The following is a 20,623-nucleotide window of genomic DNA, read 5'->3' as shown; positions in this document are numbered from 1 at the left end:
TAGAGGCGCATACGTGTGTGTGTGTGTGTGTGTGTGTGTGTGTGTGTGTGTGTGTGTGTGTGTGTGTGTGTGTGTGTGTGTGTGTGTGTGTGTGTGTGTGTGTGTGTGTGTGTGTGTGTGTGTGTGCGTGTGCGTGTGCGTGTGTGTGTGTGTGTGTGTGTGTGTGTGTGTGTGTGTGTGTGTGTGTGTGTGTGTGTGTGTGTGTGTGTAAATGGCCATTCGCGTATGCCTTTATAGCTAAGCGGTTATGTGCCACGCGTGACTTAATAGGTTTCATGGCGAATGCGCCAAGATTTTCGCACCATTCATATCATAGCAGAGAGTCACCTTCGTCATGCCCTCCTATGGCAATTTCGGTCCACACCAAGTTATGTAACTGACCACAAGAGCACCCATATGGTGTCAGCTACATCAATAGATATGTATATAAAGATTACCAGAAATGTTCAAATGCCTTGAGCTCACTGTGAAATACTGCGCATTTAAAACAAAACAATTGATCGAAAACAATAGTATACAGGTAACGTAAAACACACAAGTGCTTACCAGTGATCATTGAAAAAAACTTACTCGGGAAAGAACCGCAACGGCTAATATATTTGTTGTCACACTCTAGGTCATGTAGTATGCTTCGGTGACCTCACGTGTGCAATCATTATAATAATGCGTGGTGTGGTTCAGGCCAAAAAATTCATACGTCCGCATTCACGACAATGACTGCTCATGTGACAAGGCAAACCTCCTTTCAAGGTGTCACCAGTATTATGCTGCAATAATAACACATCTGGCAGTCTATCTGGTGTAGACACTGCTGAATGAGCAAGAGATTTTATTTACCACTCTAGTAGAACACGTGGTGGACTTATCAAAGTTCCTGACAGAGCAAGCGTTATGATCTGCCCTTGTACACTATCCTTGCTTGCTGCTGAATCTTGCCACATAGAATACCAAATTTACTGCCGCATGCAAAAAATAAACACCACAAACTTCATTCTATCTTGAATTTTTTTCGCTTATGGAAAATGGATTCTACATTAAAAAAAGCACCGCTAACCGTTTTCGCTTTCTATATGTTGGTTATCCTCGGATGCTCGCGCTGCCCGGGGAGGCGGAAGGTACGGCGTTTTAGAGTTACTGTATACGCTATCTTTAGGCAGCAGAGTTTCACCACTGATAGAACTCGCCGCTGGAGCCCCCATTCACCAAGTGTGCTGACGTGCGCAAAAAAAAAAGTTCATTTTAGGGAAAGCCAACGTCACGGCCAGGTAGGTTCTCGCGACCACCGCACCACTGGCGCCACCACCACCGCTACCCAAGCAGTCGAGCGAGGCGATCCCGCTGAGTGCGGAAGTATTTCTTCGTTGGTGTTGTGATTATGTCTTGTGTTGGCCGTGTTTTGTAAACGTCAGTGTTAGTGGTGTCTATGTGGTGCAGTGCCGTGACTCAGTGCTGCGTATATAGTTGCCACGGTGACTGGATTCCACAGGTGTGCGTATAGATATGCCAAAAATTCTCGTTTGCTTGTGTTATTTGTAAAACACCGAGGTATAGCTTTAGCGATTGCTTTATCGAGCCACCTGCTTAATGGTTTAAAGTGGTGAAAAGCAACATGAAATGAGTGATTAGAGGAACTTTAGTTGTCACAAATTGTGTACACGTTTCTCGACAAATAAAGTGAATGCTTTCTTGTTTGCTATTTAAATGGTTTTCTATGTTCACTGTCATCGAACAAGCTATAGCATCAGTAATAATTAGGTAGAATATACATTGGAGTTTTTTTTTTCTTCGAAGCGAAAATCACAGTGCCAGCGATGGTTTGTGAACGAGCGGTAAAACGCACGGAGCCGCTGGGCAGCGTCGGCTCCTACATTCAAAAGGAGTGGCTTTCCTGTGTGCCATGGACGTCTAAGTAGGCAAGATGGCGGACCTATGCGAAACTCTGCTACCTAAAGGTAGCATATAGAGTAACTCTATGGCGTTGCTGGTAGCAGCGGTGTCTACTGACGGAGCTGACTGAAGTGGGGCGATGCGGCTTTGTGTGAGTTCATGATCTGGGTGTCGACGGAAGTGTGACGAAAGACTGCTGTAGTGTAGCTGAAACATTGCGGCTGTGCTGGCTAGCTAAGCAACGCCCAGTGACTGATAGATTTCCTCACGTACAACATCAGCAGCCGGCGTCACGTGGGTCTGCTAGAAAAACGTACCATTCGCAACTTTTCTAGCACGAGATACCACCGCAAGTTTCGTTCAAATTGTCGGAGTCTCATGCTTGAACGTGGGCGCTGCCTGGAATTGAGGGATGATTGATTCCCAGGTGTTTACTCCCAGCGTATCCTCAATTGTCACCTCAAGCGACAAATTTCTGAAGAATGTTTGGTGGGTTCTGGATCATTCCGACAAAAATTTCCTGCATTAATTCTTAGATTAGGAAACAAGCTTTGTCTTCAACGGAATGTGAGGGTTGTCTCAGCCAGAATAGAGATTTGTAGCAGAGCTTCGACCCTCTCCTTGCCGAAGACGCTCTTATAGTGGTCATGAATGTGGTGCGGAAAGTGCCCAAGTCATCAGGACTGCCTTTAAGTTTTGACCTATTTCAAGCAACGTCTACTATGGTGAAACGAACATGTCGCAGCTGTTCTTGATTATTCAAATAATTCAAAAAGGTGACCTTGTCGTTTGCTAGAATTCAACTGTGGGTGCCTTTCAGTACTGATCCATGAAAGTTTGGTGGTTCTTTGGCTCCTCGAGCAGGATCGATATACGTGACACATGAACTGTCGTTGTTGCGACTGATGTAGTCTGTCTTACAGGCTTCGTTGTTTTGTCAGGCAGAGGCCTATATTCTAGCGGTAGTCTTTGCTGGTCAGCCGCTAGCAAGATCATTTTCTTTATGGTATGTGCATCCTTTAGTTGTCTTGTCTTGTTCATGAGCGAAAAAGTGTCTCCACCATTTGTCTAATTGTTTGGACGGTGAAAACGCAAGACGTAAACCCGGCAATAGTCAAGCTATTTACTGTGACAAACCTCAATAACTGCCCATCAGATGAACTACTCACCACACGAGCAGCCCACCAAGTGTGCTGTTTATACCTGAATCATTTTTCCACACTACCATTATTCCGTGTTTAGACTACAATAAGCCATTACCTAATTAAATTTGAACAGTGGCAAAACTGCACCAAATTAACTTGACGTGTTAGAAAACTACATGCAGCATGAGAAATCCCTCATGTGCATTCGACGAAACTACAAGCAATGACGCACTTAATGCTGATGTGCAATAATTGAAACTATCAAGGAAATAATAAACAAATGTCTGCTACATCAACACTGTTTTAGTCTCGTATATTAACCTGTAACTATTGCACTCATTTCCATAGAATATTTGAAAATTTGCCGTTTTTGTCAATTAATGACTTTCGCGTGAAACAGTGACTATCGTGTTTAATTGGCCAGAAGCGTACTTACACCCATTCCTTTTTACGTCTGCCACAATCACGGGTACGTGGCGATAGTGCTGTTGCGTACGAAGTGGCTGGCAACTAATAGTTCACCCATCGCGACGTAGTAAACGAGTATTATGCGAGCATGGCGGCAGCGGATGGAAGCTGTTTATCTGCTGCCGCTTCCAGCATCTTTCGGCTTAGCAACATTGCGCGCGCATTTCTTCCAATTGACCCCTTTTATGTTCACCTATAATTTTTACACGGTGATAGTGATCTAATTTACAAATAAATATTGTGAAACCAATTTGAATGTTATCGCTCCAGTAGTTTAGCTAAAAAATCAGAGACATATATGTCCCACTGATTAGGGAGAAAGTTTTCAAAGCGTTGGAAAACACTGACCCACTATCTCAAGAAGACACCAACTCGAGATTGCATACACAGGTATTTTCTGTTGAAACATGCTGAAGAGGTGCCACATATTTCCACTTATTAACTGATTGATATGTGCGGTTTAGCGTCCCAAAACCACCACATGATTATGAGAGACACCTTAGTGGAGGGCTCCGGAAATTTTAACCACATGGGGTACTTTAAAGTGCACCAAATCTGAGAACATGGGCCTACAGCGTTTCCGCCTTCATCGGAAATCCAGCCGCCGCAGCCAAGATTCGATCCCGTGACCTATGGGTCAACAGTCGAGTACCTCAGCCAATTGAACACCACGGTGGGGCACAACTTATTATGTGAAGAAAAAGCTGTGTGGACCTCACTCTAGCAGGAGAACACAACCTGCAGTTGCGCCTCTTTCTGAGCGGGTAAACACAATCTTAGTAGTTTTTTCCATAATATCACCATGGAAAGAAAGATTACACCTGGATTGAGCAACTGATGGCTATATGTCATTGGCTGACACATAGAATTGCAAAGTGCTACTTCAACCAACTAGAAGGGTTTGAATATTGCTATGATATCTCCAAGTAGGAGTTGCAGTTACACATTCCTGTTATTTGCCAATTAGAATGACCTATAGGGGTAAAACCAACACCTTCACGTAAACAAAAACTGTAAAAACCGTACATGGCTTCTTGTCCTATTTTTCTGCTTAAGTTGATGAGACGTTGGGCTTTAGGGTGACTTCTTTTCAAAATGGCATTAGGCCATTTTGAAAAGAAGTAATCAGAAGGAGGATGATTTCTAGGCCATGAACTGGCGTTTCTGCAATCTTAGAGTCTACGACAGTGTGGATGTCCATCTTCAGATGACCCAATTAAAACAACAACTGATGAAGGACTGACCAAAAAACGCACTTTTCCGTGCATCCTTGAAAACCGTGCATCGCACATTTTCCGTGCATCCTTGAAGTGAAACGCTAATCCAATTTACCAGTCTTCCTGTTTTTATTATGGTTGTGACAGACGAACAAGCCTTCAGAAATTTTCCTCATTCAGTTTTTATGTGCAAGTAGCCTGATATACAATCTGTTCTCTCTCTTACTTTTCTGTCCCCTTTTCCGATTCCAGTGTTGTCCAGTCGACTGAATCTCGCTAGAATAGCTGTGTTTTCCCCCGTGTTTTTTGTTTTCCCCTCAACCTATTCCTCTCATGGTTAAGTTGCAAAAATGTGCCGGTGTATGAATTGATAGTAAAGTGAGAGTGAATTGATACGTCTGCTGAAAAGCAGGTTGGATAGAAGCTCCGCGCCATGAAATGGACCCGGTTTCGCCAGGGAGGTATAAATGTAGTCCAACAGCCTCGATGTTTCTGGTCAGATCAACTAGCAGTATTTCAATAGAAAATAATGACATATCGATGCAGATGTAAGGCGTCTGAGTCATGTCGTCTTGATATTGAGCAGCCTTTATTAAAGTTCCCCAGTGGAGCTCTTTGTACCCATTACGACAATTTTCTCCTCTAAATAAAAAGCCTAATTTTGATGTAAGTGCAGTCTGCTAACGTTTTCATGATATGGACTTCTTGAGAGAGGGGGATGAACATAAACAACAAAATACAGGTAATAATACATAACCAAACTTCAGTAAACAACCGTTAGTACCCGTACAAATGAAATGGTAGCTGCGTTAGAACACACAAAGCAACTTGTCAGATGTTCGCATGCTACTTTGGTAGTGCCCTTAACTATCCGCCCTAAGAACTTTCTGTTGTTTGCCCCACCGCGGTGGTCTAGTGGCTAAGGTACTCGGCTCTGACCCGCAGGTCGCGGGTTTGAATCCCGGCTGCGGTGGCTGCATTTCCGATGGAGGCGGATATGTTGTAGACCCGTGAGCTCAAATTTGGGTGTACGTTAAAAAACCCCAGGTGGTCGAAATTTCCGGAGCTCTCCACTACGGCGCGTCTCATACATATAGCGGATTTGGGACGTCAAACCCCACATATCAATGAATACTTTCTGTTGTTTTCCTCACACATTCAATTACCTGTTTATTTGGGACAGTATAGTTGTTTTTAGGCGTGGTTATTGTATCGCAAAATCACATCATCAACTTTACCTAAATTTAAACACATTCTCGTCAAGATGAGTATATTATTAGCCAAAAGACTTAGGCTCCATACAAGTGATTCGTTTTCAATGTCGCAGCATGCGCAGATGCCCGGTTACTCTTTTAAAAAAATGAGAAAAACGTTACGCTTGGGCAAATCGGCTAAAATGACGATGACAGTCCAGCTTATGAATCTTGCGGTGGCAAATGCACGGCTTTCTATCTAGACTCATTACTAAGCTGTATAAAAATAAGTTTTTTTCTTATATAGGCATTAACAGTGGACTGGTACCCAATAAATCCTTACATATTCCTGCTATTATGAATTACCTGTTGGGTGCAAATAAAACAAAATGCACTGAAAGCAAAAGGTGGCATACGTTGAGCAAACCAAAGCAGCTCTTAATGCACCACCCGTTGAAACTTTCTTTTCCACAGGCGACAGGGGTTGACAAGCTGATCATGCTGCAGATACGCAGGTTTTACATTGATATCCTCGATATGTACGCTTCATTTGCATTGTTTTAGAAGTGAACTGATTTCTAAGTTAAAGGGAACTTGAAGCACGCTTCATGCCATCACTGGCCACTCTAAATTTTTCATGAAAGCACAAAAAATTTTCTCACCACATAATTGTTCGTCTTCGTCTTCAGAATCATCTCTCCTGTTATATCCTTGAAGTAAAAAAAAATCATTCGGTAATAAGTATAAGCTTTGAAAAGAATAATAACTATGTATATTAGGACCCGTTTGCTAAAAACAATGTGAAGGTGAAAACACTAAGCATGAACTGTAGTTCAACAATTACTTTACTGTTAGCTTTATAATGCAATCAAGCATCACAATTCAGAGCTCTTCACACTTTTTCGTGTAAAAGCCGGCAACCTAAAAAATAGAGAATATGCAATTATATGGCCACGTTTTACCTAATATTCGTAACCTGAAAAACTGGCGTGTAATTTACAGACATCAAACACAAATCCCGAAAAACTTTTCAAATTCACTCTTACATTTGGCAAGAAAAGACAAAACTCTGCAAAAAAAAAACACCCCAATGATTTTGTCCAGAAAAGTGAATGAATTATAGGAAGCATGGGAAAAAAAAGTCGTTGGGGCCGCTTTGGCGAGAGGTAGTCGCTGCTGGGATGACATAATGCGCTCTTGTCTCCAATTGCTGAGAAATTAAAGAAACCGAATACTTGAAAGCTACAACGAAGTGTGGGTTTAACAGCGCAGCTTAAGTGATACAGCGCATTGCCGTTCACAGTTTACGTAAGAGAGCGAAGGTTAATTCTGTACTCCTACAGCCGTCATCCACATCAAACACGTGTACAGTCAGCTTTTCCTGCTCGCATCATGCATTTTAAAAAAGAGAGTGACGTAACTGTTATTTGTGTGTGGATGTAAAAGTGAAGTGGAATAATAGCCAAGCCCAATGCAGAGTTCCCCTGCTGTCTCTAGCCAGAGTTTGAAAATATGCCGAAACAAGCACTTACTACACTGCGAAAGAATATTTCTGACCGTTACCTAGATTGATTCAGACTTTTTTGTGTGTTCTGTATAATTGTTTAATTATACCCCCCCCCCCTTTTTTTGAGAAACGTTTGAAGGAACAAAGACGGGTCAAAACTTTCAACAAGAAAGAGGTAGATTGGTTCGCGAAACGCCCAATTAGACACTTTCGAACTTTTATAACTGTCAATCAGTGTTTTTCTGCTAACTTCAAATGCTCACTTAATGCAAAAAATACCACGTCACATGCCGACTGCCACGCCTACGCGTGCCGTACTTATGGTCTTGTTCAAAGCTCCGACTTTTTTATAAGTATTTGTTTAGCATTATTAATGAAGTAGCATGGGAGGATCACTTATTTTTATAAAAATCGCGTTGGAGTCACCTGTGGGTGTGTTGGCGCACGTCTCTAATTACTGTCTCCCGCTGTGATTCCATGCGCGATTATGGCTCATTGTGTAATGTTAGCGGATTATTGACAGAAGCGCTGACACGTGGTCACACCACGTGGAAATAAGTGCATCTTATCTAAATGGCGCTTTTTATTTCTGTCAGCTTTCGGCTAGTGACAACAATCTGCTTTCTTACGAATTAAAGGAGGAACCCCACCTCGCCCCCTGGGAAGCGTGGACGTGCCTCTGTGTTGTAGGGCGTTCGAAAGAAAGCTTTCCGAACTCCTTGCCATGCACAACTGCAAACTTTTGCTGATCTGTTCAGAGCAGTGGAAGCATTACGCAGAATTTCCTCTCTAAAGAGACCCTAAAAGCAAATATTAGGTCTACATTCATTGTTCAAACAGTGGTCCGGAAACTTTGCAGGGCTACTTTTGTGACAAGAAAACTTTTTGTTTTTCATTAAAATCTCCTTTCTGTGATTCACACGACGTTAGCAAACTCCAAATCACGTGCCTGGAAATGAACCTTCATACGTAGTAGTGTTGTCTTGCCCAGTGTTGCTCTTCTTTACTGAGCGGGCACCGACACCAATAGCAACACAGCACTGCTCGTAAGCGCACATTGCAAGCTGTGCCCCAGTTGTGGTAGATTTCGTAATCCACCACATAAAAATGCATTGAGCACACGCACAGAGTTTTTGGTTGTTTTGAACACTGGCTCAGAGACATGGCACTCAGCCACTTCGAGCGCAGTTCTTTGTTTTGGGACACCTAGTGGGAAGTAATATTCAAAAGTAAAGCACCGTACACCAGTACATTATCTGGCAACATCACATGTGCGCGGCACTTTGTCAAACTTTCCATCACAACGACTTTTTCGAGCGTGCAAAGCACACGCAGCTGTATACGTTATACCGAAACTACCATTGAGATGTGAGTGCGTTCGGCGAAAGCGGAATTTTAGAATTGCTCGCGCCGATCTCAATTGTAAAGCCACTTGGTTCATTTTTTCACGAATCAAGCAGAAATGAACAAGCAGTACTTTCGCCATGAATGAGAGATTTTTTTTACTGCAACTGGTTTGATTACAAGTGGTTAATTGGACTCAGGACGGGAGTAGCCTTGACGACATTAAATATCCCACTCATGGCTTATGTCATGTCATGCATTTAGCTCAATTTCAGTTCAGTTCAGTTTATTACCTTAAAGGCCCCCCTTTCTAGGAGGGGCATTACATAAGGGGTGGGGTTTTATTTAGGTTAACAATAAGCAGTAAAAGTTCTTTTAGTATTGAAGATGATCAATAACACGGTCTTGAAAGGCAGATGATGAGGCGATGTTGGCGATGTCCCGGGGGAGGCCGTTCCCGTCCATGGCTGCTCGAAAAAAGAACGAGGCAGAAAAAGCAGTGGTGCCCTTTCTTGATCAGTCGAGCACGTATGTTCATATTATTGACGTTTTAGACGTTCTCAAACATTTATCATGTACTTTGATGTAAACTGTTATTTGCGCTTGCGTTCTTATAAAGCTTAGGCAGCAAAGATGAAGCACAAACACCGAATTTGTTATAGGAGCTAGACACTACGTGAGACGCCAGAAACGATCAGGTAACGTTAATTCGGTAGCCCGAGAACTTTTGTTGACGTCATTCCCGCTTTGTACTACTGCGTCCGTTTACTCCTATCGAGTTGCGGTGTGCTAAGCATTGGTGCAATTTTATTCCTATGTTTTATGGCGACGCTACTTAAATGATGACAGCAACAAAAAATTGGGAACTATGATTTTCGATACACGCGCTTAAAAATGTATATTTCAGAAATTTGGAACCCATTCAGCTTCTCTTTAAAAGGAAACTTTAAGAAGAAATGATTCTTTTCGCTATAAGTAACATACCTTAGCATAATTCTAAAACCACCACGCTCACCGTGATATTACACTTGGTAAGAAGAAAGCGCCCAAAAAACAAATGCAGGTTGTGACGCCATCTGGAAATTCCTGAACAAAACACGTTGACGTCAGAAATTTCTACGCTGTCTAGTAACGCCTACGAATCTGCTAATGACTAAAAATGAAGCACGATTTCTGCTGACGAGGCCACAGAGTTAGTATGCCAAGTTTTGATAAACTTTATTGAACCAATACCAGGCAAATGCAAGAAGTACACGAACATTTGTGATGACACGCGCGCAGGTTTTCGCACAAAATTGAAAAATGGTATTTTGACCTTGATTTTCTTCTATGGTAATTAACCATGATGCTAATATAAACAGAGCTTAAGTTCTCGGGAAATACGTTATGAATCTAAGGTGATTCATTGTTTTACTTTAGTGTCCCTTTACGTCAGATGACGTGAGATATGAATTGTAACAAACAACTTACTGTATCTCTGCTTGCAGTCGAAAATTCCATCGCAGACCTTGAAGCTTGGAACCAGAGTATTGTATTCAAGGCATCGCATGTCCTTTTCTTCGTAGGGTGTCACACCTTCTCAGAGAGTGAGGAAAGAATGAGATGAAAAGAGAAAAGAAATTCAGGGTCTGGGCTTCATGTGTCGCATTTTAAGGCCGTATTTTAATCTGAACTATATTTTGTCATAACCTAGAAAAAAGTTGAATCTTGAGACAAATACATTTCTTGGTTTAACTGAAAGTCTTGGAGTAATTCTTATTTGATGAAACACTTAAACTTAATAAATAATTTTTTTCAGCAATGTTCGGAGAGTACTAAAATTTTCAAAGAAGCAGATGCTCATTTTTTTGTTTTATTCTGCCAGGACAGGTCTCGTGAGAATAACAACACCAGCCATCACCAAGTGTGCTGCACCTTTGTACGTGCTTTGTTAATTTGTATCGAAAGATAATTTTAACCAGAATACTTCCAGCCTAATATTAGAAATATTTACTAATAAATACAATCAATTTGAATCTCTACATATAGTTTCGCTGAAAACCCGGATTTGTAAATGGTCATCAGTAGAGAAAGAAACCACTCGGCTATAATTTACTTAAGCTTTTATTTTACCGCAAACAACGCCGTGATATCAGTGGGCGTATTATTTATGCTAAACAAACCAAAAGCCTGTTCAAGCATACTATATTTCTCCCACTTTCTGGCTTCCTCGTACATTAGCAACCCGTCACTAGTGTGTTCCACGTTAAGAAAAAAGATGATGAAACGACAACTTCAAGTGGTTTATGCTGAGGCGACGCTTACACGGTGATAAATTGGCACTCGCAAGCGTTACCTACGCTACTTCGCGCAACAACTCGATCTGTGCTCTGTCAATGCACCCACTGAAGGCTTAGTTTTATTCGTAAAGAATCATCCTAAAACCTTGGTGCACGTTGTTTAAACATTAGTAGGAGAAAATACAAGTTGTCCCCGTTCAGCGATTTACCTTTCAGTTTCTCGTTCATTCATTCACAACATAACTTGTTATTCTGACACCTAAGCCATTTCAAGATGTTGATGTTTTTGGCTTGCCAATAAACTGCCGGCTCCTTATGCTTCGTCTTCAATAGTTCAGCGCGATAGCGATATCCTGTTCCGAGCACGTGCTTCAGCCACAGAGAGTAAACGTTTTATTGTATGATGTTACGCGATAAGTTTAAATTGTACATTACTACAATGAAATCGATAAAGTTCCAAGTGACATGTTTCGGAGAAGCTTTTTCATATTGCTGCATTATAAGTAATAGAAAGTATAATTTATTGAACACTGATCAATTATGCGAGTGAACTCTTTAATAATATTACGTGGGGCTTACCTTCCCAAAAGCACCACATGATTATGAGACACGCCGTAGTGGAGGCATCGAGAAGTTTCGACCACCTGGGGTTCTTCAACGCGTGCCCAAATCTGAGCACACAGGCCTCTAGCATTTCAACCTTCACATGAAATGCAGCAGCCGCAGCTGGGATTCGATCCTGCAACCTGCGGGTCAGCTTCCGAGAGCCTTAGCAACTAGACTACCACGGCGGGGCACGAGTGAAATCTTTTCGAATTTGCAATGCACCCACAACCTAGCCCTAAGAGAATAGGCGCAGTAAGATGTCCGCCTTTTGAAATCGGTGGCCAGCTCTTAACGGTGAAGTCATTATGACAATCATTTAATCTGACACCCGATGGCAATGAACGCTTCTACCACGTCATATTAGTGCGATATTAACGCGATAGTGTTAGAGAGCTCGTGTCGCAGAAATTCCGCCGTCGGCACCATTGCTTGTGAGCGAAAAATTGACAAAAAAGCAAACATAATAAACAATAAAATTTACGTATCTTTGAGGATCGATACCGGGCCATTCGCGTGGCAAGGTGTCCTACCACAAAGATACGATGTTACTTGCAGCTGCTTCGAGAGAAAAAACTACACAAAGGTCATGTAGTAGAAGGAGTCTCCTTAACGCATTTTGTTCGATAGGTATCACGACAAAAACGAGCCCATTCGGCAATTTGTAGGCGCACTTGGCGAGCCATTAAACTACCTAAAAAAAGCCGAGATAGTGCAGCCATCACCGCTAAAAACGCACTAAAAGCTCTAAAAATGAACTATGTCGATCTAGCGGAAAACGAAACATGCTTTTCCAAAGGCGTTGATCAAGCCAACAGCAAACGCTAGACAATGTGGTGCCGTCTGTGAGGCATTGTGAGACTCTTTATGGCCTCCGAAATGACGAGTGCGCGTCGGGTATCTTGGAGGCCATGCGACTGTTGCTTTAGAAAAAAAAACCTGTATGTACCTATCACGCGCGCGCGCTGGTACACTCTACTGTGTACGTGTTCGTGTGCGTGTGTAACAAAGCATATTATTAAGTATGCACTTACTGGTTGAAGGGCCCACGAAGAGCTGGATTTCACTATCGCGTTCAACCCTTAAAGGCGAAGCTTAAGGGTCCCCCAATTTTACATGTTGTATTGGGAAGCGTGTACAGAAAATGCGTGTTTGTAGAGCATGAATGTCACTTTCACTGTTGGTGGTTATAAGATGAGAAAAGGCACCTAATTTCGGCAACCTGGTTGGGAGCATGGCGCAGTGCCTGTACTTTCACTGCATTTCCAAGCAAAGGGTGTTACTTTAACTACAGTGTCTAGAAACATACTGCCTAGTGTGCTGAGTGCGGGCTAGGAGATGGCCCCGCAGTTGATGACTGCTGGCAGCGCCCGCATGGTGCGCTGCTGTGCGAGTGGGTGCATTTGCGTTCAATCCTTGCGCTCCTCAAGCGCTGCGAAGCCTACAGGAGGCCGAGCCGCGTGAGGCCAACTATTATATTCTTCCATTTTCGGAGTGTTTTTTTACATAATGCTTTCTTGTATAAAAACTACTCAATTGCTTTCACAGTACTGGCGCTTTGCAATACCAAATGAAGATCATTTCGTGGCATACATTTCGCCATCCGCTTCTGCCCACAAAAACAAAAGACGCAGATCCCACGTAACTTGGGAATCAATGCTATGCAAGGTGACTCTGTTGTGATATTTAATAAGTGAAACATTATGAAGTGGCGCTAAATATATGCAAGAAATTGGATAGTCGGAACTGGAACCAGCATTGACGTTTCACAAACATTTGGCTCTTCTTGCAAAATATTTCGAAAACTCTATGTTAAGGGGGGATCGTGAGGGCACCCAGACGTAGGCGATTAGATAGATAGATAGATAGATAGATAGATAGATAGATAGATAGATAGATAGATAGATAGATAGATAGATAGATAGATAGATAGACGGACAAATGAACGGATGGACAGGCGGACGGACAGACAGACAAATAGACAGACGGACGGATAGACAGATGGACGGACGGACGGACAGATAGATAGATAGATAGATAGATAGACAGACAGACAGACGGACAAATGAACGGATGGACAGGCGGACGGACAGACAGACAGACGGACGGATGGACAGATGGACGGACGGACGGATAGATAGATAGATAGATAGATAGATAGATAGATAGATAGATAGATAGATAGATAGATAGATAGATAGATAGACGGATCGATGGACAGACAGACGGACGGACAAATGAACGGATGGACAGGCGGACGCACAGACAGACAAACAGACAGACGGATGGATGGACAGATAGACGGATGGACGGACGGACGGACAGACAGACAGACAGACAGACAGATGGATAGATAGATAGATAGATAGATAGATAAATAGATAGATAGATAGATAGATAGATAGATAGATAGATAGATAGATAGATAGATAGATAGATAGATAGATAGATAGATAGATAGATAGATAGATAGATAGATAGACGGACAAATGAACGGATGGACAGGCGGACGGACAGACAGACAAATAGACAGACGGACGGATAGACAGATGGACGGACGGACGGACAGATAGATAGATAGATAGATAGATAGACAGACAGACAGACGGACAAATGAACGGATGGACAGGCGGACGGACAGACAGACAGACGGACGGATGGACAGATGGACGGACGGACGGATAGATAGATAGATAGATAGATAGATAGATAGATAGATAGATAGATAGATAGATAGATAGATAGATAGATAGATAGATAGATAGATAGATAGACGGATCGATGGGCAGACAGACGGACGGACAAATGAACGGATGGACAGGCGGACGCACAGACAGACAAACAGACAGACGGATGGATGGACAGATAGACGGACGGACGGACGGACGGACAGACAGACAGACAGACAGACAGACAGACAGATAGATAGATAGATAGATAGATAGATAGATAGATAGATAGATAGATAGATAGATAGATAGATAAATAGATAGATAGATAGATAGATAGATAGATAGATAGATAGATAGATAGATAGATAGATAGATAGATAGATAGATAGATAGATAGATAGATAGATAGATAGATAGATAGATAGATAGATAGATAGATAGATAGATAGATAGATAGATAGATAGATAGATAGATAGATAGATAGATAGATAGATAGATAGATAGATAGATAGATAGATAGATGCTCAAAGTCGTTGCAGTACGCAAAGAAATTAAGTTTTAAGACCATTGACAGTATAACCACCATAGTTATTTTTTTAAATGTGCTTTGTTCTTGAGAGCAAGAATTATCACAAAACACCCTGAAACCTTTACCTCTTAGCCTGTATTCCATTAGGATTCGAGTGAAAATAAAGAATGACAACATGCCAATGAATAATCTGACACTCGCCGCATATGATACTCAAAACGTTGTTGGAAAGGGAGTCCGACGTTGACATGGGAGAAAAACTGTGTGAACGAAATTCGAGAGGGTATTTTCAATTTTTAGATAAATATTATTATTTGAAATTTTGCCTAAATGGCGATTTCATTCCCGACACCATTCACTCTAATCCGAAAAGATAGTTCGATGGAGTCCCTCTCAGAATGCTTTTCTCACATGACAGCCTTTGGATTCAGCCTTTTGTCTGCCCTCTTGCTCATACTTTTTCATTCAGGAAACCGTGCTGGATCCGTTAGTGCGGAGAACAAGACACCTTTTCCTTGTTCGACCGATAACTTCTTTAACACAGCGGCACAATACGCGTCCTTTGTTTGAATTGCCGCTTAGCTTTGAACATATTAGGGTGTTGCAGTGTACATATGGCGCCGTCGAACTTCACAGTAAATCAGATGGCAGCTGTCACACACTGATTTTAAACGTGGCGAGGCCCCGGCAGCAACAGCACGAGAGGAATTTCGCGCGTTCGTGCACCCTGTCGACACGCAGCGCCGCTTGTGGCATCTGAGTGCAGTCATCACATGCGCGGCCACCCTCTCTCGTACGGAATGCGCGCGCTCAGCACACTACGCAGTATATTTCTAGACACTGTACTTTAACCGAACTTCCGAGCAGACACGTGGCTGTGCGGCAGGACACTCACTTGCCACGCAAACAGCCTGGTTTTGATCCTCACTCGACTTAGATATTTAATTATTTATTTCATTTGCATTTTTCTCAATTTTAGGTCACAAACAAAATAATTTTTTCCCTCACAATGAATGACGCCGGTGCCGGAATATTTGTGGACCGAGCTTTGTAACCCTATCGTGTTAAATATTTCAGATCAAGCTCGTTTCTAGCAGCGTGCAATTTAAAATTTAAACACTTCCAACACAAATAAAATCTTTTAGATGCGTTGAACATAGGATAGAAGCAGACATGGTATGTTAACTTGTTCTGACTGTTCATTAGTGCGTCTACAGCATTTTACACTTCTGAACAGAGCTACAGATACAGGCTGACTGGCTTCTCGTTACAAGCCACGAATACTTAATAAACATTGCTTTTTTTTTTGTCCCTGCAGTAGTACTTTGTAAAACAAGAGTGTTTATAGCTGAATAGTGAGAACAGTTATGAAACTAGGGTCAAGTTCAATCTAACGAGTGCTATCAGTGCCACTCCACAATTTCCTTCGTCACACAAAGTTGTTCATAGTGAGGGCAGTGCACGCGCTCCAGCTGCTTCTCTGCTGCGTCAATAATATTTTCCACATATCGAACTAGGAGTGTCGTGCACCACGCACACACGCACACACACAAATGCCTCTTACCTGTCAGTGCTGCGCAAAGCAGCAGGGTATGGAGTCTGCCAACATGCATCCTGGACCTCTTTCTGTGTCTTACCGAGAGAACACGTTCTGAACGTCCGCTCTCAACGAGCGTGATCCTACCACTGGATGAGAGTTATACCTTCCTCTACTAGGAGTGAGAAAGAAGGCCTGTTTGGCGGACGATACCGAAACCATAGGGGTCGCCAGCCGAAGGACAGACGAGAGGAAGAGTGGCGTGGAGACTGATACGAGATACGGTGACGCTTTTGGCAGCTCGCTTGAAAGACGACGCTTCGCTTCTGCATGCGAGACGCACGCGCATGACCGAAGATAAAAAAAAGACTGGCTTTACCGTACGTGGCCGCTTACTCATTTGACTGCGCGCGCTTCTATACGCACTCGAAAAAAATGTACAGTTACTACCATGAATTGTCTTAAGCAAACTCTGCAGCCGCAATAAAACGAAACACAGCGAACGATTTTGATACCCTCCTTTCATTCCACGCAAAGAATTCGACTCGTAAAATAATGGTAACAACGATTGGCTGTTCAACGCATCATAACCATCATATTGATACGACAGACGCCTTAGTAAAAACCTTCGAATATTCCGACCACGAGGGGTTGTTCAACGTGCAGCTGAATCTAGCTGCACGGGAATTCTCGCCTCCATCAAATATGCGGCCGCCGGGGCGCCGGTTCACGGCTGAGATCCGATTCAGTGACCTGCGGGTCAGGCGTCGAGCATCAAAACCACTATATCTACACGGTGAGTATTCCTAATGACAACTCTGAAGGTTGCAAGGTTACACATATCTCATCTCATCTGTTTCTCAATGTTTCTCCTGAAAAGCGGTGAAAAAACAGCACCCCTTTACCAGGAATTCGATAATGCTACACTCAATAGCATGAATGGGATACTGCGTAGGGGCTATGAATTGTCCATTACAAGCTAAAGCAAACTAACGAACCGGTGTTACTGAGTCATCACACGCAGGGTTCAGTAATCATTATGAAAGATTTGCCTTACTATGAGACGTGGTATAGTGGTTAGACTCTGCTGCCTGACTTTAACTCAACCAACTGACACATTCCTAAGTCAAAAGCCGTATGTGGACGAAGATGGATAAGTAACTTAACGCGGGATGTAGACGGAAGCCGCAGCCTCTATCATTGGTTTGTCAATCTAAAATGATTTGGCAAAGCAATGCCAAAGTGTGCAATGCAGTTAGCTATAGCACTTGTTGCACGCGGCTTACAAAAGTGCGGCTGGTAAGGCACAGCTACAACGCAGTGGTTTTCTGTGGCTGGCGGCTGGCGGTGTAGGGTGTTCGGAAAGGAAGTGGCTGGCGGAGTTTCCCAGGATCTCGCCCGGGTATCAGTTCACCACCGCACAGAACCCAGACTTCCCTTAGGTTTACCCTTACAACCACGCTGCCGAAGCGTCGGTGTTTTTATATTCATTTGGATGAAGACGCAGCGCGTGCGCACACGTTCTTTCATGAATGCCATTGAGGTGCAGCTAGTAAAAAAAAACATGCAGCTTCAAATTGGATATACAAGATTACGCTGAAGCTTGGTCATGCATCAAAATAGGCGTTCTCGCTAGTTTGAGTGTGAAGGCACAAACAGGGCTGTACCCAGGAATTTTTTTTCTGATGTGTTTGTGTGTAGAACGGCTTACGTTGGTCACTGGCGGTGGATTTAAAGATATGTAAATACTTTAGTGCTAGCCGAAAACTTATAGCAAAAACAAACTTCAGTGGTTATCAGAGCCCCCTAAACTTCCCCTTAGTTACGGCCCTGAGCGCAGACACCACGGGCAAAGGAAAAAAGGACATCACAGTCGCGAAACTATGAGGCCGCAATTGGTGAAAATCCTGTCTGGCGCAAGCCGTACGACGCAACTATTTCCTGGATGCCAGGCATGTGGTATATTTGTATGCACTAAATGATGTTGACATGTGACTTGCGGTGTGCGAATACTGTCGCTGGTGAATGAACCATACGCAACTTCATTATTTTTCTGGCTGGCCGTACGCACCCTCGCAGTATTTCTGCACAAACAATTCATCGCAATTCACCGCATGCAGGCGCTTTGGAGAAGACTATTCATTCGTAAAAGCAAGCTGTGAAATAAGCATGCCCGTTTTTGTAGCGAATCTGCAAAACGGCGCCCTTCCACGTGTTTGTTTGACAGCGCATGCAGAGAGAGCACGTGCGTTTGTTGTTCATTTTATCGCTTACCTTATCGCTGTTTTCGTCACGATATTCTCGATGGTGGCACATGGGAACGCAGCACGTCAGCACCATTGCAACACGCCGTATCTAGGAAAAACTTTTACGGAAGTTCAGGATTTGGTAGCACTGAAATGTCACGCACTGGCACCTTGCCGAAGCTACAGTGTACCAAAGCCTGCGCCATCTGCTGCGGTACCCTCACAATGGCGGCAGAGTGTAGTTCGCGTCCGTGGTGCTAGGGGCACCCTTTTTCGAAAGGGGTCTATAAAGAGCTCTAGAAATTCTTCACATCTGTTACTCTAAGTCTAGCTCCTAAATTTTACCTCAGTAGAAATGGAACCGCTGCGGCTGGAGTTTGATCCCACGACCTATGGTTCAGCAGTCGAGGACCAGAACCGTTAAAAATTCACGGGTGGTTATTATTCTGTATAGCTTTTTGTTGTGTAGAGCCGCCTTCTGTGCTGGTCTGATGCACATGCATGTATGTGTAAAATTAATTTTTTTTCTCCTCGGTTTTCTTGTTTCATGGTTACCCTTTCGTCCTGACGTAAAGAATCGGGCAAATATTCTTTGTTATTATTCACGATCCCTGCGAAGCAACTAGTGGCAGTCATCAGCAAACTTTACCTTAGGGTGTCTTATTTGTGTGACTACTTCTGTCAGCAAAGCATTAATGCGCACAGATTAATTGTTTGCACACTCAATATTTATAGGAAGAACGGCAGGCGTTCCGACGTGCACACAACCAGTATTCTAGTTTTTGAGCAGGTGTTAAGATTAAGTGATTTAGGTAAACCACAAAGACTCATACAGATGTGTACATGCAAACAGTGCTCGCAAAGCACCCATACAGTGAATACGCGTGCAAACAAAAAAAGTGGGGCACCACTGTGTGCAATGAACACGTTGTGTCATTAAAAACATTTCAAAAAACAAATTGCACTTGCACAATGAGTATAGCTTGGGTCTGTGCTCGTTATGTCTTTCACTCGTCTTCGTCTCTGTTTATTGGTACCGGTATAAGCCTAAAAATAAATATAAACCAAGGTTATGTGTGGTGATTTGTGGCGCAAGGGCCATTTGTTGGCTAAAGAGTGCCAGGTCATAAGACGAGATGTGAACAACGAATATGTTGGGTGGCTGTATAAGGGCCTTATAATTCCTGCCGCTGAAGAGGGTAAAACATAGAACTAATAAAATAATGACAATGACGTGAAATGTATAGTAAAAATGGGTGGCGAAAGGCTCTGATAATAAAAGCATGTGTGAAGATATTTGGCACTAGCACAAGTGCCTCATCAGCACCCTTGTGTCTGAGGGCCGCGAGGCAAGTGCTTTTCAATGTAGCCACCGCAGCAGCAACCTCTCTTTAGAGGTCGTGCTACGCAATGCCTGGGTATATTACATGGTAGCATTAGAAATCTCTTTTAAAAACTAGCACAGATTTATGAGTAAGAATGGTTCCTTACCGACGAACATTACAGGGTGTAGTGGTATATGTTGTCGGTAGGGTAATGGAAAGTGTTGTCTTCTAAGAGTGCATACTTGTTCACACTGGATTAAAATGGGAAGAACTGATAGTGCTTCACCACATCTCTCACACAATGGTGGATCGCCGCCAGACAAAAGATATGAGCGTGTCGTGTATGTGTGTCCTATCCTGAGCCTTGTTAGTGTTACCTCTGTACGACGTGATTTTTATACCTGACGGCCACTGACCATGGTGTGGCTTAATAACGTGTAGTTGGTTTCGTGTGTGTGTATCCCGCCTGCTCTGCCAGTTGTCTCTAAGCTTTCGTTTGAGAGACGGTCTAAGATTAAGGGCCAGGCTTGATATGGATGAAGTGGCAGTGCTTTCTTGGACGGATGCACCGAGCAGATCCGCCATCACGTTTCCTTGAATCTCATGGTGCCCTGGCACCTAGCACACTACGACATGTTTTTTGAGTGTGTAGAGTGTGCATAAAATAGAG

At 43.0% G+C, this 20,623-nt stretch overlaps 1 protein-coding gene across 2 annotated transcripts in view; it reads right to left on the bottom strand.

Annotated features, from left to right (window-relative positions):
* LOC119161042 (fibronectin) overlaps positions 1–16,567 on the bottom strand; it is a 54,337-nt gene extending 37,770 nt beyond the window's left edge. Inside the window, exons 1-3 of one of the 2 annotated variants that reach the window (XM_037413364.2) lie at positions 16,410–16,567; positions 10,232–10,336; positions 6,573–6,620 (exon numbers count right to left, since the gene is read on the bottom strand). In XM_037413364.2, the coding sequence (XP_037269261.2) occupies positions 6,573–6,620; positions 10,232–10,336; positions 16,410–16,458 (202 nt within the window). In that variant the 5' untranslated portion in view covers positions 16,459–16,567. Of the gene's footprint in view, positions 1–6,572; positions 6,621–10,231; positions 10,337–11,619; positions 11,731–16,409 lie in introns of those variants that run through there. The other variant, XM_075880050.1, reaches the window with a different exon arrangement.
* Between the last annotated feature and the right edge of the window lie 4,056 nt (positions 16,568–20,623).

The sequence above is a fragment of the Rhipicephalus microplus genome, chromosome X (genome assembly GCF_043290135.1).
Source record: "Rhipicephalus microplus isolate Deutch F79 chromosome X, USDA_Rmic, whole genome shotgun sequence".
Classification (NCBI taxonomy): Eukaryota; Metazoa; Arthropoda; class Arachnida; order Ixodida; family Ixodidae; genus Rhipicephalus; species Rhipicephalus microplus.
Note: the sequence above shows the minus strand (reverse complement) of the source record. Positions and strands in the feature narration are given on the sequence as shown.